Here is a 25,209-nt window from a genome sequence, read left to right as displayed (position 1 = left end):
TTTCAAACCTTCATCTGGGGCTTCCATCTTATGGCGTTGTAAAATGATAAATGATAATAAAAAATAATTTGCCTAGTTCAGGAGTTTAACAATTCACCCAGATTTCACTCAAGAATTGTGGAATGCGAGTCAGTTAGTGGTTGCACGGGACCATTGGTTGGTCACAGAGGACGACCCATTTGGAATTATTAGCAAACAATTTATTTGTGGTTGGTCTCCAAAAGCTAGCACGAGAAGCGGAGGAGTGTGTACAAGGGGTGGTGGGGAAAGAGGAGAGAATGTTGTGGTTCCATTCTGGTCACGATTGTGTCAAGAAGCAATCTCCTTGGTTCTTGAGCGGACTCGTGACGCGTGGCGGGGAGATGAAGGTCTCTGTACAAAAATCTACAGGCGAGAGGCAGATCGTTCCGTCGCTCAGTGGGAAGCGCCCATGCCGGCGTCATCCAGGTTGAAGAACTCGCTGAACGAGTCATCGGTCTGCTGATCCTTCCTCTCCGCTGCGTTGTTGATAAAGCAATGCGTGAGAAACGGCGAATTGGCGGATCAGCTGCTGTGTGCGTCGACGGTGGGAGCAAGTACCAAGACCACTGGGGTAGGAGTTAGCGTCCGGTGCAGCTTCCGACGCGCCGCCAGCACCGAGCCACGACTCGTGGGCGAAGGCCGACGACGGGACGACGGAGAACTCGTCCACCAGGATTTCGCTCACCGGGCCGTCGTCCGTGCTCAGCTGATCGCTCCCGATCGGGATCGAGGTCCCGGGCGCCTGGTGGGCCACCACCAGGCCGTCTTCGGGGACCGTCCGGCACAGGGACTCCATGCTGGCCGGCTCGCACATATTGAAGTCGCTGAACTCGTTGTAGAAGTCGAAGTCGGCCCGCGCCTGCGGGTCCATCAGCTCCTGGGCGAGGGGATCCGGCTGCTGCTGGTGGTGGTGCATGATCTCGGGGCCGTATTGGTGGTAGGGTCCCAGGTCGTGCGAGGGCAGCACGGAGGGCAGGCTCGCCGAGGTGGAGGGCTGGTGGTGGACCAGCTGCGGCCCGGTCATCCTGGCCTGGTGCGACATCTCGAGGCCGAGCACGTGCGCCTGCGGGGGGTAGCCTGACTGTTGCGCCTGGAACGGCTGCGCGGCGTAGCGCTGCGTCGTGCTGGCGTATTCGTAGGAGTGTCTCTGCTGCTGGGCCTGCTGGCGCTCCATCTCCATCTGTAGCTGCAGCCGCTCGAGGTGCTGCTGGCGCAGCTCCTGCAATCGCTTGTTGGTCTGGGCGATGTGGTACTGGCGCTGGAGCTGCTGTTGGTGGGTCAGCGGGACCTGCGCAGAGTCGACGTAGCTGGGTGGGGACGACCGGGATCGAGGCCTGGTGGTGCCCATGCCGCCGTGGGTCGACGACGAGGCCGCATCGGCGCCCGCAGAGTAGGGCGGGAACAGCTCGGCGCTGCCCATCGGCGTGATGGGCTCGAAGGGGCTCGGCGTCGACTGGTCGCCGGCCGACGACGGGATGGTGTCGGACGACGAGTCGCTGCTCACGCTCCCCTCCGCGGCCAAAGCGCCGCTCGAGTAGTCGAACCCGCTGAACGCCGTGCCCGAGGGCTCGTGCTCGCCGGGCGAAGCGAACGGGTTCTGTCCGTTACCGGCGGTGGCGTGGTTGTTGTTGCCCTCCTCCGATGAGTCGTCGTCTTCGTCGTCCGAGCTCTCGTCGTAGTCGCTGCGCTTGTACCTCTTGCCCCGGTCCTTGCGCGACGACTTCCTCTTGCGGCGCTTGTCGGAGCGGTCGTTGGAGCTCTGGGCGAGCATGGAGAGGAATGACTGGATGCTCTTCCGTTGGCCCAGGTTGCCCTCGGCCAGGGCGCGGCCCAGCGTGGGCACCGCGGTGAGCGGGGTGTAGTTGTGCACGAGCGGACACGACAGCGAGTTGCGCCTGGCGTTGGCAGCGGGCCTATTACCACCGAAAAACGAACACGAACTGGGTGAGAAGAGAGACTCCCTCAAGCTCTGTTACTTGACCCTAGTGACCTCACAGCCCCGGAACTGGGTGATAGGCGTGTGTTCAAATAAAAGAGAAGTGGCTCTCCTAGCAAATTTGGGCAAACGGCTCAAGTCGCGAAATTCGAAACCAAAAACGAAAGAAATAAATCTCTGCGTTCCTGAGCAGGGCAGAGCCGATTTGAATGAATTGATGAATGGGGGCCTGCTGGAGAGATAGGAAAAACGTACAAGCTGTTCCTCCGCAGGGCGGCCATGGTGTCCATCGCCGATTCGGCAGCTTCGGAATCGGGCACGGATGTGTAGGGTTGGGCTTGGTAGTGATCGGCGACGTTCATCTGTTCGTCCTGTTGCTGGGAAGGGCTGAGGCAGATAGACTTCCTTCGTCCGCCGGGACGCCTCGACGCGTACTCGGCCCGCAGACCCTCGCCGACGAATCCGCCCAAGATGCCCAGGCTCGCGCCCACGCCGCCCGAGACGGGGGTCGAGGACAGCGAGGCTCGTCGCTGAAGATGAGCCGGCGGGTGCTGCTCGAAGCCGTTTTGTTGGTGCGTCGTCGTTCCCATGGATTGAAGTTGCGGCGCGTAGTCGGACGAGTAGGCAACGTCGTCGCTTCCGCAAGACGAGGACATGCTCAACGGCGAACCCTCCTGGAGGAAGGAGTCAGTCATCATGGCGGCCGGCTGGTGGTGCGGAAGCGGTTGCGGGAAGGCGGCCTGCTGCTGAGGCTGTGGTTTCTGCTGCTGTTGCTGGAGTTGATGATAGAAGGAGGAGATGTTATCGGCGTGCGACATCGAGTAGGAGCGGTTGCGCCCCTGGTAGTTATGCTGCTGCGCTTGCATCCATTCTTCCATCGCGGCGACGATAGAGGCAGAAAGGACCAACAACACCTAACGGCCCTCTACTTCTTCTGTAAGTGGTCCTCTTCTTCGAGACGAGAAGGTTGAAGGTGAGTGACGTGTGGCCTTGGTTCCGGTTTTCAAGCGTGCTCTCACTACTTCCGCCGGGGATGAAGGAGACGTTGTGTGGAGGAGGAAGAAGGTGGGTTATGGGTGGAAGTCAAAGTGAGGAAGGAGGCGAGACGAAGAGTCGAGGCGGATTGAGGGGGTAGGGATGGTGGTGGCTGGGGGGATGGAGGAATGCGTCTCTCTCGCTGGCGCGCGGGATGGTGGACAAGGGCAGACAATGGGGCGAACTCCCTTGGAGTCGCGACGGGCGGGCTGTCAGAGGGCGTTAGGGGATCACCAACTCTCTATGACATTTCGTAGTGGTCGAAGGCGGAAGGTGGGCTCGTGTTTGACGTGATCCCCGCCTCGTGCGCACTCTCACTTACGTGCGGCCGCGTGACCATCGGGCGTCGGTTCGAGGGCGTCGTGGGGTCGGGTGGAGCTTGCCGTGGACAACACGGAAAACTGGCTCTTAGTGGTCGCCCGCGAGGTGACGCTTCTCCGCGATTGGCTTTTGCGGAGTTAAAGTTGGTGTGAGTCTGCGGAACGGCTGACGGGCGCTCTGGCTGCGTGTCCCGTGGATTGACCATTCAGGCGCCGTCGGCAACCCGGCTGGCCAATGGTGATCGTACTGGCTCTTGATGTTGCTTGACGGTGGGCGGTGCCACTTGAAGCCCTGCGCATAAGTTGAGCAGGTTACTCCACATAGGCAACCGAGTGCTCCGAGGTTGCATCCCTCGCCCCTTGCTGTTCACCTGTGGCCAGGTTCGCCGACCGATCTGCGCCCGTTATTCGACGCCGGATCGCCAGGTCTGCTACACCCACAAAGGCTCCTTCGGGTAACTGTTGGCCGAAGGAGAAGAGGCTACTCTCGCCAAAGCTAGCTTTATCTGGCTATCTTCACGCCTGCGATAAAGCAGTGCGATTGAGCTAAAATCGCCAGTCAGGCGGTCGTGAACACGAAGGCCTCGAAAAATAATTATAAATCTAATTACTTGGAATGCCAATTATTAGAATGCTAAAAATGTGGTTGCCGGCAAAAAAGGGTGGGCGCGGTGCTTTCGTCCTTTCTCTCTTTTTCTTCCTTCGCCATCGCTAGTACCACAGCATGGGTTCTGGGTTCGTGCCCCTCCTTCAAGATTTGGGTTTTAGAAGTGCGATTAGCTTCGTAATGCGGCCCCTCACCCTCCTTCCTTGCCCAATGCAGCAAGCCTAGGGGTATCCGCGCTGCGCGCAAGCTCAAGAACCACCGCAGGGTCGAGAGGTGGTCCGACAAGCAGTACAACAAGGCTCATTTGGGCACCCAGCTGAAGGCTAACCCCTTCGGAGGCTCTTCGCACGCCAAGGGCATCGTGCTCGAGAAGCTCGGCATTGAGGCTAAGCAGCCTAACTCTGCCATCCGTAAGTGCGTCCGTGTCCAGCTCATCAAGAACGGTAAGAAGATCGCTTGCTTCGTCCCCCGTGACGGTTGCTTGAACTTCATCGAGGAGAACGTACGCTCATTCTGCCATTCGCATTTGCCATACGCATGACCGGCTTGAGGGTCATTCATCAATTCTCATCCACGCATCTCGCCGTACAGGACGAGGTGCTCGTGGCTGGCTTCGGTCGCAAGGGTCACTCCGTGGGTGATATTCCCGGCGTCCGTTTCAAGGTGGTCAAGGTCTCGAACGTGGGTCTCTACGCCCTCTGGAGGGAGAAGAAGGAGAAGCCCAGGTCTTAAACAATCTGTTACCTACAAGATCCTGTCTCTTCGCCTTATGATGCCTCTACACAAAAGTTAAACCTACCTTCGCGCCTCTTTTCCTCGTTTCTAGAGACAATCTGCTCCCATCTCACAGATGAGATTACCATGTACCTTAATTATTCATGTTTATTTTTATTTGTCTATTTACATTTTACTTGAGATGGAGACGGAAGTAAGCATAGATGAAGGGGTTGGAGAGGGAAACAGGGAGGAGAGGCGACCAAGGCTGCTGCGTGCCGAGGGGTCAGTGCTTTCAGAGGAGTTTATTGAAGGGCTCGAGCGTCAGGCCGATGCCACAGCCCAGCAGCTTGCTCTGCACATCTCTTCCCTTCATGCCTCTCTCCACGCCGTACCCCCCCCCCTCTCTCTTCTGTGCCGTGAGCACACCGCAGGCGGTCGTGGCAGCCTCACAACAGATTTATTGTTCAGATCTCTGCGCTTTCTGTAGCTGAGATGCAGACGTTCAAGATGTCTGCCGACAATACGACCGCTGCGGTGAGCACAGCGGTGGCGCAGATGCACGGCTTCCTCACAAAATGCCAGCAACTCAACCAGGACCTGCCACCCATCGATGATCTCGCAAAACAGATGTTCGCTCTTCTTCTTCTGCGCTGTTGGCCCTGCCTTGGTGCTCACCTGTCCTCCTCTCTTTCTTTTTCGCCCAACAGCAAGGACCTGCGCCGTACGCTGGACTTGTTCGAAATGCTCACCCTTCGCTTCGGCCGAACATGACACCTGCGCAGTGGTTGTTGGTGCTCCACCCAAATGCATGACCCTTTATTTATTGCCACCACACGCCACACGACACACGACACCCCTACAACAGAGCGGCGTGTGGTGGTGGTATGGAGTGGAGGCCTTTGCCGGCTTCTAGCAGTGGAAGGTGTGAGGGAGGAGTGGTATATCATTCGAATTTATCTGTACATGTACATCGCGCACACGACGCACGTCTGCACCTGGGGCAAAACAATGGCCCGCGCGCACCTCGAAGACGCCACCGGAGAGCTCGAGAAAAGAAGATGTGGAGAAAGGGAGGGGGGAGGAAGAGGTTGATTACTACAGGCCTTCGCCGACGGACCAAACCCGTCGCTACTGGCCCGTCGTCGTGGGTCGTCGTGGCGGTGGCGCGGGCTTGGTCGGGCCTTCCCTCTTCGGGTGCGTGCACGAGATGGGCTCCCCCGTGTTGGGCACGATGTTGTAGTTCTCCGGGTTCGAATCTGCACAAGAACGAAGCAGAACGAAGAACGAAGAACGAGGAAAGAGGACGAAGTCTTGCAGGTAAGAAACAAACTGGAATGGCAACACGAGATTGGGGGGGGGGGGCGTGGAGGCTTCGCCACGTACCGAGCACCTGCTCGATGGTGCGGGCGATGGTTCGGAAGTCGGGTCGCTCCTTGGGGTCGTAGGCCCAGCAGTCGTACATGAGCCGCGCTATCTCCTGCATTCATTCATTCATCCATTGACGCACGTGAGCGGCGTGCGATTGATGAAGTAGCGAAGCAGCAAAGGAGGAGGAGGAGAGGCGGTACGGGCGGACAGGACGATGGCGGCCTGAGGCACATCCCCCGGCTGCTCACCCCGATGGCCACCTGCACCGGCGACACCCCCGGGAACGGTTCCTGCCAATATTTCCATGCGGCGGGCACGCGCGCGCATTAGTCCCCCAATCTATACGTCGTCTCTCCCCCCTCCATCCACACATTTCGTGGGTGGCCACATGGCTGGCTACGAACCTGGCGCGAGAAGATCTCCCACAGCACGACACCCATCGCCCACGCGTCGCTCTTTGACGAATACTTTTGCTCCTGCAGGCTCTCTGCGCCACCGCAATAACAAAAAACAAAACAATAACAATAGTCAGAATAAATAGAAGTTAAAAATATGAAATAAATGAAATGGCTTTGGGGGGGGGGGTAAGAATTGGGGTAATTTACCGGGGGGCATCCACTTGAGAGGGCCGACCTTGCACGAGGTGAAGTTGTCCTCGGCGTCCTCCGTGAATCGAGAAAGACCGAAGTCGGCCACCTTCACCACCAGGTAGTCCTTGTTCCTCGACGTCAACTGTGTGCGACACGGACAGAAACACACAACACACACGACACACGCGACACACGCGACACACGCGACACACGCGACACACGCGACACACGCGACACACGCGACACACGCGACACACGCGACACACGCGACACACGCGACACACGCGACACACGCGACACACAGGCGTCAGCCAGAGGACGGCGCGTGGGGCGGATGCAAGAAAGCTCCGGGGGGGCGGCGGGTTGCAACGGACCAACAGATTGCGGGCAGCCAGATCGCGGTGGCAGATGCCCTCCGCGTGCAAGTGCGCCACACCTGCATTGAATGAATGGCGAAGGTTGCGATCAGCCATTACACGTGTCGTGTGTGTGTCGTGTGTGTCGTGTGTCGTGCGTTTCAGCATATATATTTCTATATACATTCTATAAAAAGAAAATGGGTGTGGCGGGTACCAGCGGCGGCGTGGAGGGCAATCTTGAGGGCCATGTGAAGATCGATATCGGCCTTGCTCTGCAGGAGCTCCTGCAGGCTGCCGCCTTCCAAAAACTCGACCACGATCGCCTGACATCGCACCACCCACCCACCACCATCACCCACCCGCATCACCCACCACATGCGGTGATGACAGCCAGACGGTCCATTCTTCAGCTCAAGAAGTAGCACAACACGACACGAGACACGACACGACAATCAAATGGGGGGCATCGTCGTACCATGTACGGACGCATGCACACCCCAAACAACTGTACAACGTTGGTGTGCGGCCGCATGTCCCTGTTGGAGGTGTGCAACGCGCGCGCACGCCGGTCCGTGAGCTGAAGATTAAAGCGGTGGCGAGGGCGAGGCTTGGGGAGAGGGGGGGGGGTACATCATCATCTCAGCTTCGCCCCGGAACTCCTTGAACTTGGCCTCGTGGAAGGACGCCATGTTCTCGCGAATCGTCTTGATCGCCACCACCGTGTTCCTCCATTTCCCTACATAGTCGACGATGCCGCACATGTCATTTGCCTGCGGTCTCTCCCCCGCCCGTGTGCTGTGTGTGTTGTGTTGTGTGTGTGCCGTTTGTGTCGTGTCGTGTGTACCTTTAAACACGGAGCCGTAGGCCCCCTGGCCGATCCGCTTGTCGACCTCCAGCTCCTCGAATTCGATCTCCCACCGATTGCCCCTCTTCGCACTCTGCCGCATGGGCCCTGTTGCACCGCCACCGCCACCAATACAGCATTAGACCGCGTGTGTCGTGTCGTGTCGTGTCGTGTCGTGCTGTGTCGTGGTGTGCGGTGCGCACCTTTGACTTTGGGAGACTCGACGGCCTTGTCGCCCTCCGGCTTGGCCTTGACCTTGGCCGGCCATTCGCCGCTGGCCGGCAGCGCGTAGCCCGACGGCAGCGGCGAGTCCGCACTGGCCACCTTCAGCTCGATGTTGGCCACGTAGTTGGCCTCGGCGTCTCCACCGCCGCCCGAGGCCTCGCCCTTACCGTCGTCGTCGTCGCTGTCCTCCTCTTCACTGTCCGAGTCGTGCACGCTCCGGAGGTCGTAGTAGTTGTAGTCCTCCTGCGTCTCCGGCTCCTTCTGCGAAGCACCGCCGCCGGTCGAGAGCGGTCGTCGGCTCTCGGGCTGCAGAACGAACGAAGGCGGTGCGACGTACAAGTCCTCCACTGTTGCAGCCGCCGTCGTGGTCGTCGGCGCGACTGATGACGCCTGGTACGGCGCGGGCGGGCCGCTGCCCCGCCTCTTTTCTTCGGGTCCGGCTGCTGCTGCTGCTGCTGCTCGCAGGGGCTGATCGGTACTCGTCGGAGGAGCGCTGACGTTGAGCGAGAGGCCGGCGAGCTGGCGTCGCGGCACCACCACAACGTTGACGCTCTCGCGCCGCTTGGCCTTGTTCTCGCGATCGCGCAGCTTCTCCTCGAGCTCGCTCATCTGATGCTGCGGCGAAGGGTCGGACGACACGCGCTGCGGCTGCTGAAGCTTCTGCTGCTGCTCCTTCAACCGCTGCTGCCTGGGGCTGAGGTTGACAGTGTTCCGTCGACGATCGGGCAGCGGCGGCAGGACCTTCATCCCCGTGGCCGCGGCCGCAGCCGACCCCGGCTTCGTCTCGTCGGCCGCGGCCGCCTGCTGCTGGGGCTGCGGCTGCAGTTGCGGTGCCGGCTGGTAGTGGTGGGAGATCTGTGGCTGGGACTGGGACAGCTGTGGAGCCGGGTGATAGTGCTGCTGCTGTTGCTGCTGCTGCTGCTGCGGCGGGACCTGCGGCGACGACGGGAAGTGCTGCTGCTGCTGCTGCTGCGTGTGTTCGTTGAGAAGGCCGGGAGCCGAGAACGATGGATAAAGGCGGTGCTGGGGAAGGATGGGCATGTTGTGGTAGGGCGTGGGCTGCTGCTGCTGCTGCGTCGGCTGTTGTTGTTGCGGTTGCTGCTGCTGCGGTTGATAAGGCGGTGGAGCTGTGACTCGGTAGATGTCGGGTGCCACCTGAACGAGAGACGCGCGCGACCGCAATGAGACGAAGGAGGTGCGCAAAGACCTGGAGTGTGGGTGAAGAAGCGGAACACTGGTCTCGAGGCGCGGTCGTACCTGGTACTCGTGAGACGGCGCCTGCTGGCCGTAGTTCTGCGCAGGAGGACCATAGGCCTACGCGTACACGCACACACACACCACACGCCGCGTGTATGAGATCTTCAGGTCATTACTACACGCACACGCACACACGCACACACGCACGCACATGACAAAACAGTGATCACTGCGAGGCGCGATCGAGGGGTACCTGGTAGTAGGCAGGCGGGGCGGAGGCGAGGGAGTAGTCCTCGTAGTCGGACGACAGGGATGGCACCAGGGGCATGGACGCGGACGCGGACGCGGCCAAGGGCGGAACGGGCGACGAGGGCGACGCCGCGGCCGAGTTGGCCGACGAGGGCGGTGAGAGCACGGACTCCATGGGCGCGCTCACGGTCACGGGCTTGCGCGACCGTATCATGCCTGAGCCAAGACAAAGAGAAGAGAAGAGAAGAGAAGAGGAGAGAAGGGCAAGAGAAGAGCAAGAGCTAATCAGCTTTGTTCCTTGCATTGTGATCAATAATGAGATGGATCACAATGCAATTGGAAATGGGAAGCACCTGAGGGTTGGAAAAGGGGCTTGCCCCCTGCGGGAGGCGGGGCAGGCTGCTGCACGGGAGGATTGCTGGGCTGGGGCTGGGGCTGCTGGGGGGTGAAGTGGGGCATGGGCGCGTAGGTCGATTGTTGCTGTGGAGCTCCATATGTGTTCCCTGCGGGAGGGCCAGAAGGCGCGTAGCCACCCCCGAAGATTGGGGGCGGGCCTCCATAGGGGGAAGGAAACTCCAGAATGGCATCTCCAGATGCAGAACTCGCCGATGCAGATCCCACACCCCCTCCATGGTAACCTCCATAGTGAAGGTTATTCTGCTGCGGGTAAGGAGGTTGCTGGCCGTATGGAGGCGGTTGGTGCCCGTTCTGATAGAACATCTCAGCTAATCCCTGAGGTATCAATCGCGGCCGTCGAGGCTTCTCCACCTTGCTCTCCCCGCCACCAAAAATAATGATTGTTTTGCTATTCTTTTTATTTCTTTGTGCTGAGAAAACTACTTTGCCCACAGCCACGGCTTCAACGAAACTGTCCAGCTGACTTTGATGCTGCAGCAACACCGCACATCTACGACCGACTTTATAGCCCACGAGCTGACTGCCAATCTTCCACACCGGGGTCAGGAAGGAAGGTTCGCTTTTCTAATCTCTCACATACCCAGAATTCCAGCCCCGCACGAGTGGCGCGCAACCACTTCTGCAGGTGGTCAATCACTGACAGGCGTGACGATCATCATCGCCTTCAATCGCGTGTTGGCCAAAGCGCGCACCAAGTGTTGGTGACCGCCAGCCTGCGCCCCGCAGCTTCTGCGGACCTCCACCAAAAGTAGCCGTGGTGCGTAGCCTATGAAAGGGCCAATGGCGGAGTGCCACGGCTGCAACCTTTTCTTTTTTGTCAAGCAAGCCCAGGCCGCACGAAAAGGCAGCCGGTTGTCGGCTGGAAACACTGCAGGCCGCCAGCTCCGGTGACATTTGCATCTCGTCTACTGTCCTACGTGACCTGGCGCTGCCCTTCACAACCGACGGGTCCACCACCCCCATCGCCCAACCACCACAGTGATAGTCTTTCTTCTTCCTTCTCTCTGAGCTCCACCTGTTGCGCGTCTAGTGTGTACCAACACCGCGGTTATTTCTATCTTCTCCCCCTCCTCCCTTTGCTGGTTGCTTTCATTATTGGAGACTCCACACGCTTTCTCTGCAGCCACCTGGACTTCATCGATACTTCTACCTCCTGCTTCACCCAACACATCTTCTTCAACTACCTTCTGCACAAAGCGGCTGCCTGTTCCTACTCTGCAACAGACGACTCCATCTCTACAAGCTTCTTGCCGCGTAGCAGCTGCCCCTCAGGCCTTCTGCACAACCAACCAAAGCAAACCACGTACGTCGCCCTGCCCGTGGAAGTGGTGCGAGCTGCGTGTGGAGACTAATCTAAAAAAAGATGAGTAGTTTGTGGAAAACTTTCTCTTTTGCGACGAGGCGCTGGCTGACTCCCTTTTGGCTCCTTCTTCTTCTTCCTCCTCTCGTTCAGACATCACGCCAGCATGGAACCAGGAGGAAAGATCCCAGGCTACGTTGTCACGGGTAAGCTCGGCAGCGGAAGCGACAGCGAGGTGTACGAATGCGTGAAGAAGGAGGACCCCATGGCGAGGAAGGTTGCTGTGAAGGTCATCAGGAAGGACCAGGCCCCCGAGCGACTCGAACGGTCGAGGAAGGAGGCCGAGGTGCTCGAGCTGCTGGACCACCCCCACGTAGTCAAGATGCACGAATACTTCGAAACCGAAGACTCGCTCTACATCGCGCTCGAGTGTGCTGGCGGGGGCGACCTCTTTGAAGTCCTCTACAGCCACGAGCTCAACCCTTCGCAGACCGTCCTTGAAGAGAAGTGCGCTCGAAGGTACGCTACTTCCCTTGACGTAGTGCCACGCCTTCATCAATTCGTTCCGCCTCTTACCGCCGCTTCCGTGGTGCGCTACAGGATCTTCACCCAGACCGCGCTCGCAGTCAGCCACATGCACAAGAGAGGTGTGTGCCACCGCGACCTCAAGCCCGAGGTACGTGAAGGAGCTCTGCAAGAGCTCTAGTAGAAGAGCGTGTCTCTACATCGTGCTCATGAAGCAACAGTCGGCTCACACGCGTTTCCTTCCGCAGAACATCTTTCTGGACAGCGAGTGGAACGTGAAGGTGGGCGACTTTGGCCTCTCGCTGCGCTACTTGCCCGACCGCAAGGCCAACGACCCGGTGGGCTCCCTCATCTACGCTTCGCCTGAAGTCCTCCGCCGCGAGTCCTACGTCGGACCCGAGCTCGACGTGTGGGCTCTGGGCATTCTATGTACGTCGCCCCTCCCCGCCCTTCACCTCGGCCACTTCCAGCTCGACTGGTCTCAAGAATTAGAAGCTCATCTATTCGCTGCTCGCTGCTGCTGCTCTCGTCAGTGTACGAAATGCTGTGCGGGACTCCACCCTTTGTGGGCGAGACCGAGCGCGATCTGTGCAAAGCGATTCTGGCGGGCGAGTACTCGGTCCCCGATTTTGTGTCGCCCGGCGCCCGATCGCTCATCAGCAAGATGATCAAGCTCAAGCACTACCGGTACGTGGCGCCAGTCTTCAGTTGCTACTGAAGAGTGAAGTGCGTGCAACGACGAAATCTGACACTCGATCGTTCTGGCCTCCTTTTTGTGCAGGATCACGCTCGACGAAGTGCTGAGCCACCCGTGGGTCGTCGAGGGCATGCCAACGGCGGTGACAGTCCAGCGAAGGAGCCGAAAGAGGCGCGGCTCCATCATGGCGGCTTCGTCGGAGGATTCGGGTTCGCCGCATTCGAGGCAGGCACCCAAGGAGGGACGCAAGAAGCGGAAGGAGGGCAGCGCCAGAAAGGCCCGCAACGAGGAGGAGAATCGGGAGCGAGCGAACCCAAAACAGGAACAGGCTGGTGTAGAGAGCGAAGGGCGCGGGGCCAGCACGACAACCGCCGACACGTCGGAGGTAAAGGTCGAAGTCGAGGTGGTGCCGCTCGGTTTAGTCCCGTCGACGCCGAAAGACTTCATGATGATCTCCTCCAGCGATCTCGCCGCGGCTCAGCCGCGAGTGCTCAACGACGACGAGGAGCTGGCCACGGGCGGCACCGAATCGCCGGTGGTCTCGGACCTGGTGCCCCTCGTCGTGCCGGCCGAGAGCCCCACCGCCGGCGTGACCCTCGCAGGCAAATCGACGCTGCTGAAGCAGAGGGACGACGACATCGCCGGCACGCTATCGGGCGACCTGGAGAAGCTCAAGCTCTCGCTCGAGTTCCCCACCTACTCCAAGCTGGCGTCGGTGCGGGAGCATGCCTCGGTACCCGTGCCTCCGCTCCGCTCCTTCTCCTCTCCCGTCGTGCAATTCTAAGCCGCGAGAGAAGAGAGAAGCTCCTGGTGGTTGGCAAACTGTACATTCTCAACCGATAGAGAGACAGGAGCGACATCAATGTAAACAAGCGAACAAAAGAAAAAACCTGCACAGTGGATTCTGTTTCTTGCAAACAACACAATGGAAGGAGGACGTAGCAGGATGTCGTTGAACAGGAAGAAGTGCATCTTCTCCTTGTGCCCTGGGATTCAACACGACGCACATATACATCATGAATGTTCTAACATTACACGCCTTTATCTCTACAGACATTATATTATATTATTCAATGCTCATTTTTGGTAATCAAAAACCCAAATTAGGTAAGTAGTCAACTTTCCCGCCACAGTCCTTTCAGTTCAGATCTTGTTTTATTGATCTCAGCACTCCCTGCTCCAGAGGTCACCGACGCAAACCTTTTCATCGATAGACTAATCGTTTCGCACCACCAGCCCGTCCATCTTCCCTCCACAGGAGAACCTCTCCTGGCCCTACGTCATCTCCAAGACGGCAGGCCTCCGGGTGGACACGAGTAACAAACGACAGGAGAAGGGCGTCCCGGGCACCAAGGAGGACGTGGGCTAGTACTAGTAGTTGTAGAGCGCTACATCATCATCATCATCAACAACAACACCCTTAAGAAAATGGGCTGCTGCGGCTGCGGATTGCTGGGGCGGGCGTGGAAGGGGTTCATCCGCCTTCGCAAATCTCCGCTGACATCGCTCTTCGTCGTGAGCGTGGCTATCTTTACCGACATGCTGGTCTACGGCATGGTGGTGCCCATCTTCGTGCCCGAGATCCTCAACGTCACCACCGTCGAGGCACGTACACCACACTGCCTCCCACGCCAGGTCATGTCACCCTATGCTTCTAACAACGTGGGGGGGGGCTACTACTTCAAGGTGGGAGTGCTGTTCGCCATGTACGCGGCGGGCCTGTTGATAGCGACTCCCATCTTCGGTATCCTCACAGACAGGTTCGGGCGCAAGTGGCCCATGCTGGTGGGTCTCGTGGGGCTGGGCGCAGCCACCTCCATCCTGGCCTTTATCAAGTAGGAGACCCGCACCCCTCACTTTGTTGGCCCTGCTGCTTACCTTTTCATTCTCTCTCTCATTCGAGATCGTTCCCCTTCATGGCGTTGGCCAGGTGCTTCCAGGGCATCTCAGCGGCCGCTACTTGGGTACATACCCTGCGACCATCACGTGATTGCCATGTGTCGATGTGCTGCTGACGCGTGTAGGTAGGTAACGGGCCTGGCGCTGGTGGCCGACATGTTCCCAGCGGAGCAGCTGGGGTGGGCCATGGGCATCGTGATGAGCGTGTGCCAGGTCGGCATCCTGATTGGGCCTACGTTCGGGGTATGCTCGGCGCTCATCATAGGTGCCGTCTCATTTCTGTTGGTGGCTTACCTTGGGTTGATTCGGTGGAAAAACAGGGGATTCGTGTACGAGCTGGCCGGGTACCAGATGCCGTTCCTCATCGCCGCGGGCGTGGCCGTGTTGGACGGCGTGCTCCGCATTCTGCTGGTGTCGGACGACAAGCCCACCTGGAAGGCCCAGAAGCGGAAGGAGGAGCGCCAAAAGCGCCGGGCTGGCGAGAAGGCCACTGCGGCCGCCCCCGCAGCGACCCTCAACCCGGGCGACTGCGAGGCCATGGCCGACGACGACATCGAATCGGGCGACAGCGCTGGGTCGCCCAGGCCGCAGCCGGCCGAAGCCGACCCCCCGACCACGTCGCCCGGCGTAAAGACGCCCCTTCTGGCGGGCAAGAAGGAGAGCAGCACGACACACGGTAGCGGTGGTAGTGGTCGTGGTGATGACCAGCCAGAAGCGGCTGCGCTCACCGCCGCAGAGGCTGTGGTGCCGCAGCCGCTGTCGTTCTGGGACCTGGTGCAGAACAAGTCGATCCTGATCACGTCGGTGGTGGTGCTGCTGGCCTCGAATGCGCTCACGGTGCTGGAACCCACGCTGCCGACCCACCTGGAGAAGGTGTTCGACTCGACGCCCATGCTCACGGGCCTGGTCTTCATGTGCGAGAGCCTGGTCGACATCGTGGCCTCCCCGCTTGTCGGGTGGTACTCGGATCGCGTGGGCAACAAGCCCCTCATGATCGCCGGCATGCTCCTGGCCGGGCTGGTCATGGTACTTCACCTCCTCCTCGTCTTCATCTTCTTCTTGGGGTCTGTCGCACTGACGACGCATCATCGCAAGCCCATCGTGGCGCTGCCCACAGAGTGGTGGCAGCAGTACTTGGCGGTGTCGGCCATGGCAGTGTGTAACGCCCTCATGCTGACCCCGACCCTGCCCGAGCTCGCAGCTCAAGTCGATGCCATGGGCGGAGGCGCCTACGGCCAGGTCTACGCCATCTACAACTTCTTCTACTCGCGTACGCTCTACTACCTCTCTTCGTCTCTTTTTTCTCGTCGGCCAAGTGCTTACCGACTTGTTTGATCTTCTTTCTCCCTTCGTACAGTTGGCATGCTGGGCGGGCCGCTGGTGGGGTCGATCTTGACGGACCACATCGGCCTGTTCCTGACCATGGTAATCTTCGGCGGTGTGGTGGCCCTCTTCTCTCCCGTGCTCGTTGGTGCCCACCTCTTTGGCTTGGACAGCTACGAAGCTGCAAAGAGGGAGGCGTCCCAGTCCGCCCAGCCGGCCGCTCGGGACCCCTCGCCCTCATCTGACGACGCGGGCTTCTCGCCCATCGCTGACTACGGGGGCGATCAAGCCTGCGTAGTAGCCGAGAGCGAAGACTTCGTTCAGCCCGCCCCAGTCTCTTCTCCGCAGCAGGAGAGCGAGCCTCTGCTCACTTGAACTCTTCTTCTTCAACCCTTCCTTCAAACGTCTTTTGTTGATGTAAAACAAACAAATAAATAAGTAAAAGATGATGCAGGAGCCGCTACACGGTGGGTGTCTTGTCATTTTCAGAGCTGCAGGAAGGCGCGCATGAGGTCGGTGGTAGAGACAGTGCCGATGGGTCGGTTGCTGTCGTCAACGACCCAGAGCCTGTGGACTCGCGTGGCGACCATCTTGTAGATGGTCTCCTCGAGCGGGTCGTGTCGCTGGACCGTGAGCGGGTGGAGCGACCGCTCGCACCGGAAGTTCTCCTCCTGCGACGACCGCTTGTCCAGGAAGGCCTTCACCGGCAGCAGCAGGTCCTTGAAGTTCTTGCTCGTGATGCCCTACACCACACACAACACGCACATGTCAGACACCGCACACGCACACGCACACGCTGGCGAGTGTGTGTTACCTTGAGGTCGCTGATGCTGAAGTTGGCGACGATCTTGCCTTCGTCATCGACGACGGGGAGGGCGGTGATGCGCTTGTCGTGGAGGCGCTTGACGACGACGCTAGTCTGCTCGTTGGCCCGCGCCATCTGCGGCGCGACGCGGCCGATGTTGCACTCGTCGAGGGTCTTGCGTGCGATGGCGCCGATGAGGTGCATGTTCTGCGCCATGAACGCCAGCAGGTCGCTCTGCGTGAGCACGTTGATGATGTTGTTCTCCATGTTCACCACCGGCAGCCGATGCAGTCCCAGCCTGCCGCACACACACCGCCAAAACCGTGAGACACGACACACGACATTGGCACGACGGGCGAGGTACCAGAAGAGCTCGATGACCTTGGGCAGGAAGGTCTCGCGCTTGACCGGGTTGGAGGCGATGGGAAAGCCCTCGTACGTGTTGGTGGCCTCTGCACGTCAGCACACGTCAGCAGGGCTAGTCGACAGAAAATTGGAAGAAGACAAACACAAGGTGGGCCTCGTACCGATGACCTGGCCCATGGTGGTCTTGGCAAAGTGCTCGCCAGCCCACTCGACGGCGCTGGGGTCGTCGCCCTCCTTCAGCTCCGGCAGCACGCCCAGCATGCAGGTGACGATGTCGAACATGTCCACGATGCCCAGGAACTTGCCCTCGCTCACGTTCACCACCTTCAGCGCACGTTGAAACGAAGGTCAGACGCAAAGATTTGGAACAAAAGATGAAGGGAGGGCCAGAGGGTCGTACGGGGGCGGAGGAGATGCGCTTGTCGTCAAGGATGGAGAGGGTGTCCTGCACGTTGATGTTATGTTCGAGGAACACCACCTTGCGCTCGGGCAGAATATCAAACACCATGAGGTTATTCACGCGCTCCATCTTGTGTGTGTGTTGTTATGTGTTGGGGCTGTGCTGTGGTTTGTGTTGTGGCACTGCATGCTGGCGCTCTATTTTATGCGACACCACTATCCCTTCGTTTTTGTGTGAATTCTCCGCTAGTTCTTGTTGACAGTGTTGCATTTGTGTCGACACACGTGCTACAAACAACATCATTGGCCAAACTTGACAGAGTACGAGTTGCCCCCCTCGCCACCGTTTTGGTCGACCTTGAAGTTGTCCAGTGAGAGCCCAAACTTACCCAGCAAGCTGTTGCCCAGGTCCTTCAGTTGGCCTGTCGATGCGAAGAGCCGAGGCGAGAGACATGTCAGAGAGAGAGAGAGAGAGCACAGCGAGTAGCGAGGGAATGCAGCATGAACAGAGAATGTAGTACCGAGCATCTTCTCTTGTTCGCGCTGCTGTTGCTCTGCGATGGCAGCTGGCAGTCGCTGCTTTCCCTCCCGTGCCTGCCTGATTGAGCCATCCAGTGCCAGCACAGCTTCAAAGTCTGTATCGTCGAGGCATCACCATCAGCATGACCGCAACATTCGCTCCAGAAGAAGAAGGTGATGGTGATGATGCAAGTGCCAGGAGGTTCAAGACAAAAGAAGAGCGGCGGTACCTTTGAGGGCGTCTGTGAGTTTGTCGGTGCCCTCGTAGGCCTGCGCGCGTCGCACCAGCGCTTTCGTGTAGGTGGGATCGATTCGGAGGGCCTCCGTTGAGTCCTTTATCACTTCCGCATAGTCCTCCTGCTCACAATCACGATGCAACTCATGAGGTCTCGCCAGCAGGCCCCAGTGACGTGCGCGTGCGCGATGGCGCGCGTGTGCGGTGACAAGCTAGGCGTGGGGGTGGTGCGTGCGGCATTCGTACGGGGCTGGGTGTACACCCAGCAGCGACGCGACAGGCAGCGCGGTTCGCGTAGAAGATCGCACGAGAGGGGTGGAGCGGAGGAGCGAGCCTCAATGCTTGTGTGTAGTGCGCAGCTGCATCTTTATACTTGGCCTGCGCGTGTAGCCTATTCCCTTCGTCCTTTTCTGCCATGGCTGCCGCTACACGTTCCTCCTGTACAGTCGATTTTTGATTTATTACTGTAAATTCTAATATTCTAAACTCAAAATGATAAAAATCATTGAGTAATGAATGATGCGTGCCTCTGTCATGTGCGCGTAAGGATCCACCTCGTCCTCGCTTCTGTCTTCATCCTGGTCGTCCAGGATTTGGTAGGGCTTTGCCTCCCGTGTCGTGCTCGCGTCAGTGCGTGGCTCATCCGCCATCTTGTGTTGTATCTGAATTCTGAATTAAGCTGAAAGTCTTTTATGTATAAAAAATAAATAATATAAAATTACACGTGTTAGCGCTCGGTCGGTTCCTGGTCGCCAGCCAACAGTTCTTCCACATCCTCGGGACCCGACCTACCAATCCCTGGAGCCCCCCGTGATGAGGCAACGTACAACAACAGATGAGCCATGATGATCATCAGGCAAAGAAGAACTGGTGGTGGCTACCGGTGGCTTTGTGGTAGGCCAGCGGGTGCACGCGCGAGCCCAGCAGGAAGGTGAGCAGCACGGCGATGACTGCGCCCACGAGCGGACCCACGATGAAGAGCCACACCTCGTCCAGTGCCTTGCCGCCCGCCAGCAGCGCCGGCGCCAGCGACCGGAAGGGATTCATCGACGTGCCGCCCAATGGCCTGCACTCGCATTCCGCCACACAACGCAGTTCAGATCACACATCCGTGCCTGTGTCCGAGCCATCACCGCACGGCAGACACGACACGCGCGACACGCAAATATTGTTTGAGTACCCGCCGACGGTGGCCAGGGCGATCAGGGCAAGGCCGGTGGCGAGCGCTCCGTTGGGGCCGACCACCTTGGCGCGCTCGGCGACGTTGAGCACGATGAAGAGGAAGATGGAGGAGAAGGCGATCTCGAGTCCGAGCGCGGCCTGGCTGGTCATGCCCTCGGGAAGCGAGGCGCCGACGTCGCCCTCCGTGCCCAGGAAGCCCATCACCACCAGACTTCCCAGCATTGCCCCTGCCGCGATCTATAAGTTGCGTGTCGTGTGTCGTGTGTCGTGTGTCGTGTGTCGTGTCGACGAGCGCACCGACGAACTGGGCGGGGATGTAGTAGAGCAGTCGCCACCACTGGAAGGCGAAGCGGAGGGAGAAGGCCACCGACACCGCGGGATTGAAATGGGCGCCGGAGACCTGGCCGATGGAGAACACGAGGCCCATCACCAGCATGCCCACCGCCAGCGACTTGCCTGTATGTACCACAGATCCCACAGCTTGTTATGTTGTACAACAGCACGACTCACAACAACAAACAACAAGCAACAAGCACCAGAATGTGAGAACAAAGAGGCCAACGTACTGATGTCGGTGCTGTAGGGACTGGCACTGGCCAGGCAGCTGACGAGGACGAGGGCGAAGGTGCCGATGGCCTCGGCCATGCCGCGCCTGAACTCGGCGAGGCGGCCTTGGCATCGTTCGTGGCTCTTCCCACCGGGCAGGTACTCGCAGAAATCCATTTCCTCCATCTCTTCTTGTTCTTCTTCTACGTTCTTAATCCTCTTCTTCCTTCGTGAGTTCCTTTCCTCTTTGTGGCGTCCGTCTGTGTTGGAGTTCAGCTGTGCGGAACCACGACCGGAGGTTGTGGGCACCCACAGGGATTCCTCTCGACTTGACCCCCGGTTTGCTCTTTGTTTCGCGAGACTGATCAAGATGGAGCAGCAGCAGCAATGCGGACGTCTTCGGGGCAAGGTGCAGCTGACGCTCGCTGGCAGTGCCAGTAAAGATATACTCATCTCCCTGTGATTTCTTAATCTTCCACTACTCGATCTCCCCAGGTGGCCCTCGTCACTGGTGGCACATCCGGCATCGGTCAAGCCACTGTGGAGGCCTTTGTGAGGCAAACCACTCCCTCTCTTCTCCTGCGCTACTGCTCCTGAAGCATTACTGACGATTTGCTGTTGGGGGGGGGAGGTGCTACAGGGAGGGAGCAAGTGTGGCTTTCACCGGCCGACGCGCGGAGCTCGGAACTGAGCTGGCGACACGCTTGGGCGGCGCTGAGGCCGGCACGGTGGTGTTCATCGTGGCGGACCACGCTCGCCCGGAGGACTGTGCGCGGTGCGTGAAGGAGACCCTCGACGCCTTCGGCCGCATCGACATCCTCTTCAACAACGCAGGTTGGCAGCCGCTCTCGCTCGTGTCTTGTCGGCCAGTTGTGCAACTGATTGCAAACTGCTGCGTCGTGTCGTTGGTCGTGTGCGTGTGCGTGTCGTAGGTGTGGTGCTCTTGGATCGGACGGCGGAGCAGACGAGCGAGGACGAGTGGGACCAAGTGATGCGCCTCAACGTCACCGTACGCACCGACCTGGGATCCAGATGATATAGGAGCTGTGTGGTGGGGTTCGCACGGCGGCAGTGCTGATTCATCAGCGACGTGCGTAACGTAGGGCGTGTGGCGCATGTGCAAGGAGGTGCTGCCGGTGATGCGGAGTCAGGGCGCAGGCTCGATCATCAACAACGCGTCTGACTGGGGCCTCGTCGGCGGCCGCGACGCCGTGGCCTACTGCACCTCCAAGGGCGCCGTCGTACTCATGACCAAGTGATGCCCTCGTCCTTTTTGTTTCGCTTTCGCTTTCGTTTTCGTTTTCATTTGGCTAAACCAACCTTCATTGCGGCCCACAGGGCGATGGCACTGGACCACGCGCACGAGGGCATCCGAATCAACGCTGTGTGCCCCGGCGACACCTTCGTAACTCGGTGGGTCGACCGCGACAGGGAAAGGGTGCGCGCCACTCGGCATGCCCAGGTGCAGGCGAAACCCCAAAGGCGCTAATTGCGGAATTGTGTTGCGTGTGCGGTGTGTGCGGAGCCGCAGGTGTTGGAGCCTGATGAAGACCCGGCTACGGTGAGTGACGCGGAGGTGGAGATGCGACTCAAGATCAGCCACGAAATCCCCATGCACCGAGTCGGTAAGCCCTCCACCGCATCCACCGCACCACCACTTTTGGCTATGACGGGACCAGCGCGCTGATCCAAGTCCAACTCACTTCCTCCCTCGTATGCATATCAGGCGAGGTCAAGGAGATCGCGAGCGCGGTGCTGTTCCTGGCCAGCGACGAGTCCTCCTTCATGACTGGCGTGGCCCTTCCGGTCGATGGTGGTACGTAATGCAAACATTTTCTGGGATATTTCTAATAATATAAATAGCTATGTGCATTCATCTCACCCACACCCTCTGGCCCGTGCAGGCAATACTGCCCAGTGAGCCGCCCCTGAGCATCGGTCGGTGGTGGTGTTGAGAGCCGCGATTTTTAAGGTGGCTGCAACCTGTCACGCCTTGCTGTCGTCGGCTGCGGTCGGCGCCTGTGCTCGTCGCGTCATATCAACAAAGAACTGATGCCACCGCGCATCGTCCGTCAACTCGGGGTGGAACGCCGTGCCCAACAAGCGCCCCTGTCGTACCGCCACTATCACCTCTGCTCTCGCGCAAGCCACGTGACGCCACGTCAGCACTCAGCTGTCGGCTTCGCCGGCAACAAGATGGACGTTGATCAAGAGTGGTACGTACCCTTGTGCTCGGCGTCGGTCGGCTTCGCGGGGACCGAGGCGAGGACCTCCACGTCGGGCGAGTGGACGGCGGTGACGGCCGGCGCGCGGATGAAGACGGCGGGGAAGGGTCGGTCGCCGTCGGCCAGCGCGGGCACGGTGAGCGTGTCGGCCACGAACGAATCCAGCTGTCGGCCGAAGTAGTTGCGCGCCGTCGAGATCTCGAACCCGCCCAGCACCGCCTGGCCGCCCGCCTTCTGGCCCTCCACATGATTGGACATCATGATCAACCCCGCGCACGTACCCCACACCGCCTGCACAACGCACGCATTGCAGTCAGCCATGGCGCACGCGCACGCGCACGACCGCACACGCACACGCACGACCGCACACGCCGAACCTTGCGAGGGTGGCGGATGAAGGAGCGTAGAGGCTCGAGCAGGCCCGAGGCCTCGGCGATGAGGGCTATGGCGGTGGACTCGCCGCCAGGGATGAGCAGCCCGTCCACGCTCTCCAGCTGCGCAGACGTGCGCACTTCGACCACCGTCACGCCGGCCAGCGACTTGAGCTTCTCCACATGCTCCCTGAACGCTCCTACAGAAGAAGGTGTCACATATTTATTAATATTTATTTCTATATTTCAAATTATTAAATTATTAAATAATTAAATAATTAATAAAAATACCCTGCAGAGCGAGCACGCCGATGGTGATGTGCTGGTGATGTCCCTTGCCGGACAGGTTCTGGTCGTGTTCAAGACTCGACATGTTGTGTGCTTTGCGACGGAGGGTTGAACTAATAAATATAATTGAGAGATAGGTCCGGCAGAAGTTTGCGGGGAGGTGGCTTCTTCGTCCTCCTCTTCTTGGTCCTTCGAAGTTGTTGGGTGAGTTGCTTACCAAAAGGGCTAAATGTTTTGTCTCCTCTCTTGCGTTGGCTGCGGTCAAGTCCGAACAAAGAAATAAAGAAATCAAAAGAGAAATAATGATATCTGAAAACCGCCAATGGAAATTCAGACCGGATTCAAATTCCGCACATTGCAGGCCTCCTATTGGCGCTGACATGGGCTTACGTCTGTGCTCGTCGGGCCGTGTCTCAAGGAGCGAGGGGCACCACTCACCCTCTTCCAGGAAGGCTGGGGCGGAGGGAAGCGGTGGGTCACCCACGTCAGTGGACTTACCATTAGGGGCCTTCTTGGTTCGTCATTTGAGGGCGGGCGTGACCCTGGTTCTCGTCTTCTCACCATCAGCATTACTTCACCATCACCGACCGGACTCACAAGCCAACTCCACCCGCTTGAGGAAGACACCATCGTCGCCATTTAACAAGCAGCTTGCACGTAGAAGAAGAAGAAGAAGAGTACGACATGGCCACCACTACACCTGCAGGCAATGGGGTTGAGAATGGTACCATTCCCAGCTTTAGCCTCTCAGTTCACCGTAGTCTTGTCGAGTGCATCTTTTTCCAACGTAGAGGAATGACGAAACGTAGCCACAAATCTGGCTACTGGTGAATCGTCGTGATCTCTCAAGCTTGCCAGAAAGAAAGAGGAGTGGCGAAGATCAAAGATCCAGTGCGCTGATGCGAATCGCAACAATTAATTAATCGACAACCACAGGACGCGGATCGTTCAAGGTGAAGGCGGGACTGGCGCAGATGCTCAAGGGCGGCGTGATCATGGACGTCATCGATGCCGAGCAAGCGCGCATTGCCGAAGAGGCCGGCGCCGTTGCCGTCATGGCCCTTGAGAGGTGCGCCTTGCCTCCATCAATCCGCTCCATCAATATTCCGATTTATTCTTTTTGTATTTATTTGATTATTTAATTAATAATTTTATATTTCCACTGTTTAGAGTGCCCGCAGACATCAGGCGAGACGGCGGAGTGGCCCGCATGAGCGACCCGTCGATGATCAAGAGCATCATGGAGGCGGTGTCGATCCCGGTCATGGCCAAGGTGCGCATCGGCCACTTTGTCGAGGCGCAGATCCTGGAGGCCGTCGGCGTCGACTACATCGACGAGAGCGAGGTCCTCACCCCGGCCGATGACGAGAACCACATCAACAAGCACAACTTCGGCGTCCCCTTCGTCTGCGGCTCACGCAACCTCGGCGAGGCCCTGCGTCGGATCAGCGAGGGCGCCGCCATGATCCGAACCAAGGTACCGGCTGCGCGTGTCGTGTCGTGTCGTGTCGTGTGTTTGGGCTCACGCGATGTGGTGCGTAGGGCGAGGCCGGGACGGGCAACGTGGTGGAGGCGGTCAGGCACGCCCGAACTGTGAACGGCGAGATCCGCAAGCTGACGACCATGGACGAGAACGAACTCTACACCTACGCCAAGACCATCGGCGCCCCGATCGACCTGGTGCAGCAGACGGCCAAGCTGGGCCGCCTGCCCGTCGTCAACTTCGCCGCCGGCGGTGTGGCCACCCCGGCCGACGCCGCCCTCATGATGCAGCTCGGTACCTTCCTTCATCGTCTTCTTTATCGATCGTCGACGTCGACGTCGACGAAGCGCTAACTTTACCACACACGACACACACGACACACGACACACACGACACACACGTCGCGTCGGATCGGGTCTCGCTAGGAATGGACGGCGTGTTCGTGGGTTCGGGCATTTTCAAGAGCGGCAACCCGGCCAAGCGGGCGCGAGCGATCGTGCAGGCGGTGACCCACTACAAGGACCCGCTCGTGCTGGCCAAGGTGTCGGAGGACCTGGGCGAGGCCATGGTGGGCATCAACTGCGACCAGATGGGCGAAAAGTGGGCCAAGCGGGAGAGCGGCGCCGCCACCCCATCCAACGCCCACCAGTAGTAAATACCAACACAAATAACAAAGCCTTTTTTTAAAAAAAGAAAGCCATTTATGAAAAGAAAAAGATGAAATTAAATCAATCAGATTTTAGTGTTGACTTAGCGTTGGGTGATGGACACGATTTGGCCAGAGGCTTGGATGTGCAGGTGATCGATCAGCAACACAGTGCCCAAGACAGCATTGCGCTCGAACGGCTCCACATGCACATAGCCCTGTGCGTTGGACCTGATTAGTGCTACTCCTCCCGCTGAATGATGTCCGAATCTCAAATTGGGGCGGGCGGGGGTGTACAAGAGGCTTGATCAGTACAAGGGTGATCACTCCCTTGCGCACCTTGACCCCTGCTTGTGCTCCTTCACCATCCTCAACCTTTTCCTCCTGCCCCTCCTCGTTCCAGCACTTGATCACCTGCTCCACCCTATCATCGTCGTGTGTGTGTTGTGTGTGTTGTGTGTGTTGTGTGTGTCATCGTGTCATACCATCAGCAGACCCATGGCGGTGGTGGTAGG

At 58.9% G+C, this 25,209-nt stretch overlaps 13 protein-coding genes across 13 annotated transcripts in view; 6 read left to right on the top strand and 7 right to left on the bottom strand.

Moving 5' to 3' along the window:
• Window positions 1-414: 414 nt before the first annotated feature.
• ACA1_232490 (uncharacterized protein) lies at window positions 415-2,835 on the bottom strand (the record flags this gene model as incomplete). The annotated part of the gene is made up of 3 exons (XM_004340929.1): window positions 415-497; window positions 580-1,934; window positions 2,213-2,835. The coding sequence occupies 3 exons, from the start codon at window positions 2,833-2,835 to the stop codon at window positions 415-417; spliced, it is 2,061 nt and encodes a 686-aa protein (XP_004340977.1).
• Window positions 2,836-4,136: 1,301 nt separating this feature from the next.
• ACA1_232480 (ribosomal protein S23 (S12), putative) lies at window positions 4,137-4,651 on the top strand (the record flags this gene model as incomplete). Its single annotated transcript, XM_004340928.1, has 2 exons — window positions 4,137-4,421; window positions 4,511-4,651. Coding segments are annotated over 2 exons (426 nt in total), but the record flags the coding sequence as incomplete, so codon positions are not given.
• Window positions 4,652-4,835: 184 nt separating this feature from the next.
• ACA1_232470 (uncharacterized protein) lies at window positions 4,836-5,407 on the top strand (the record flags this gene model as incomplete). The annotated part of the gene is made up of 3 exons (XM_004340927.1): window positions 4,836-5,024; window positions 5,129-5,265; window positions 5,344-5,407. 3 exons carry the CDS (start codon window positions 4,836-4,838, stop codon window positions 5,405-5,407), a joined length of 390 nt encoding a protein of 129 aa, XP_004340975.1.
• A 357-nt stretch (window positions 5,408-5,764) lies between these two features.
• On the bottom strand, window positions 5,765-9,927 carry ACA1_232460 (protein kinase domain containing protein; the record flags this gene model as incomplete). Its single annotated transcript, XM_004340926.1, has 14 exons — window positions 5,765-5,892; window positions 6,020-6,113; window positions 6,205-6,294; window positions 6,409-6,491; window positions 6,610-6,736; window positions 6,969-7,030; window positions 7,168-7,276; window positions 7,429-7,489; window positions 7,584-7,723; window positions 7,808-7,905; window positions 8,001-9,177; window positions 9,280-9,336; window positions 9,473-9,684; window positions 9,822-9,927. 14 exons carry the CDS (start codon window positions 9,925-9,927, stop codon window positions 5,765-5,767), a joined length of 2,544 nt encoding a protein of 847 aa, XP_004340974.1.
• A 1,424-nt stretch (window positions 9,928-11,351) lies between these two features.
• Window positions 11,352-13,191, top strand: ACA1_232450 (protein kinase domain containing protein; the record flags this gene model as incomplete). The annotated part of the gene is made up of 6 exons (XM_004340925.1): window positions 11,352-11,531; window positions 11,568-11,692; window positions 11,786-11,861; window positions 11,959-12,139; window positions 12,244-12,397; window positions 12,492-13,191. The coding sequence occupies 6 exons, from the start codon at window positions 11,352-11,354 to the stop codon at window positions 13,189-13,191; spliced, it is 1,416 nt and encodes a 471-aa protein (XP_004340973.1).
• A 644-nt stretch (window positions 13,192-13,835) lies between these two features.
• On the top strand, window positions 13,836-16,004 carry ACA1_232440 (transporter, major facilitator subfamily protein; the record flags this gene model as incomplete). Its single annotated transcript, XM_004340924.1, has 5 exons — window positions 13,836-14,242; window positions 14,338-14,371; window positions 14,436-14,542; window positions 14,627-15,576; window positions 15,664-16,004. The coding sequence occupies 5 exons, from the start codon at window positions 13,836-13,838 to the stop codon at window positions 16,002-16,004; spliced, it is 1,839 nt and encodes a 612-aa protein (XP_004340972.1).
• Window positions 16,005-16,114: 110 nt separating this feature from the next.
• Window positions 16,115-17,329, bottom strand: ACA1_232430 (CBS domain containing protein; the record flags this gene model as incomplete). Its single annotated transcript, XM_004340923.1, has 5 exons — window positions 16,115-16,372; window positions 16,444-16,732; window positions 16,799-16,886; window positions 16,962-17,124; window positions 17,201-17,329. 5 exons carry the CDS (start codon window positions 17,327-17,329, stop codon window positions 16,115-16,117), a joined length of 927 nt encoding a protein of 308 aa, XP_004340971.1.
• A 170-nt stretch (window positions 17,330-17,499) lies between these two features.
• Window positions 17,500-18,603, bottom strand: ACA1_232420 (tetratricopeptide repeat domain containing protein; the record flags this gene model as incomplete). Its single annotated transcript, XM_004340922.1, has 5 exons — window positions 17,500-17,621; window positions 17,721-17,834; window positions 17,949-18,075; window positions 18,200-18,391; window positions 18,508-18,603. The coding sequence occupies 5 exons, from the start codon at window positions 18,601-18,603 to the stop codon at window positions 17,500-17,502; spliced, it is 651 nt and encodes a 216-aa protein (XP_004340970.1).
• A 77-nt stretch (window positions 18,604-18,680) lies between these two features.
• Window positions 18,681-19,867, bottom strand: ACA1_232410 (transporter, major intrinsic protein (MIP) superfamily protein; the record flags this gene model as incomplete). Its single annotated transcript, XM_004340921.1, has 5 exons — window positions 18,681-18,751; window positions 18,835-19,019; window positions 19,134-19,315; window positions 19,437-19,591; window positions 19,702-19,867. The coding sequence occupies 5 exons, from the start codon at window positions 19,865-19,867 to the stop codon at window positions 18,681-18,683; spliced, it is 759 nt and encodes a 252-aa protein (XP_004340969.1).
• Window positions 19,868-20,052: 185 nt separating this feature from the next.
• ACA1_232400 (shortchain dehydrogenase/reductase SDR, putative) lies at window positions 20,053-21,505 on the top strand (the record flags this gene model as incomplete). The annotated part of the gene is made up of 7 exons (XM_004340920.1): window positions 20,053-20,090; window positions 20,322-20,515; window positions 20,614-20,690; window positions 20,785-20,922; window positions 21,048-21,119; window positions 21,213-21,306; window positions 21,408-21,505. Coding segments are annotated over 7 exons (711 nt in total), but the record flags the coding sequence as incomplete, so codon positions are not given.
• Window positions 21,506-21,667: 162 nt separating this feature from the next.
• ACA1_232390 (pyridoxine synthesis protein PDX2, putative) lies at window positions 21,668-22,650 on the bottom strand (the record flags this gene model as incomplete). Its single annotated transcript, XM_004340919.1, has 4 exons — window positions 21,668-21,813; window positions 21,906-22,197; window positions 22,284-22,477; window positions 22,569-22,650. The coding sequence occupies 4 exons, from the start codon at window positions 22,648-22,650 to the stop codon at window positions 21,668-21,670; spliced, it is 714 nt and encodes a 237-aa protein (XP_004340967.1).
• Window positions 22,651-23,539: 889 nt separating this feature from the next.
• On the top strand, window positions 23,540-24,700 carry ACA1_232380 (thiazole biosynthesis protein ThiG, putative; the record flags this gene model as incomplete). The annotated part of the gene is made up of 4 exons (XM_004340918.1): window positions 23,540-23,634; window positions 23,754-24,042; window positions 24,108-24,342; window positions 24,474-24,700. The coding sequence occupies 4 exons, from the start codon at window positions 23,540-23,542 to the stop codon at window positions 24,698-24,700; spliced, it is 846 nt and encodes a 281-aa protein (XP_004340966.1).
• A 98-nt stretch (window positions 24,701-24,798) lies between these two features.
• ACA1_232270 (elongation factor Tu GTP binding domain containing protein) overlaps window positions 24,799-25,209 on the bottom strand; it is a gene marked incomplete at both ends in the record, with an annotated part of 4,235 nt that continues 3,824 nt past the window's right edge. The window contains 2 exons of the mRNA XM_004340917.1: window positions 24,799-24,912; window positions 24,992-25,118. Of these exons, the coding sequence (XP_004340965.1) occupies window positions 24,799-24,912; window positions 24,992-25,118 (241 nt within the window). The remainder of the gene's footprint in view (window positions 24,913-24,991; window positions 25,119-25,209) is intronic.

The sequence above is a fragment of the Acanthamoeba castellanii genome (genome assembly GCF_000313135.1).
Source record: "Acanthamoeba castellanii str. Neff unplaced genomic scaffold scf7180000084762, whole genome shotgun sequence".
In the NCBI taxonomy this organism is placed as follows: domain Eukaryota; phylum Discosea; order Longamoebia; family Acanthamoebidae; genus Acanthamoeba; species Acanthamoeba castellanii.
The sequence above is the reverse complement of the archived record's forward strand: the minus strand, read 5'-3'. Positions and strand labels throughout refer to the sequence as shown.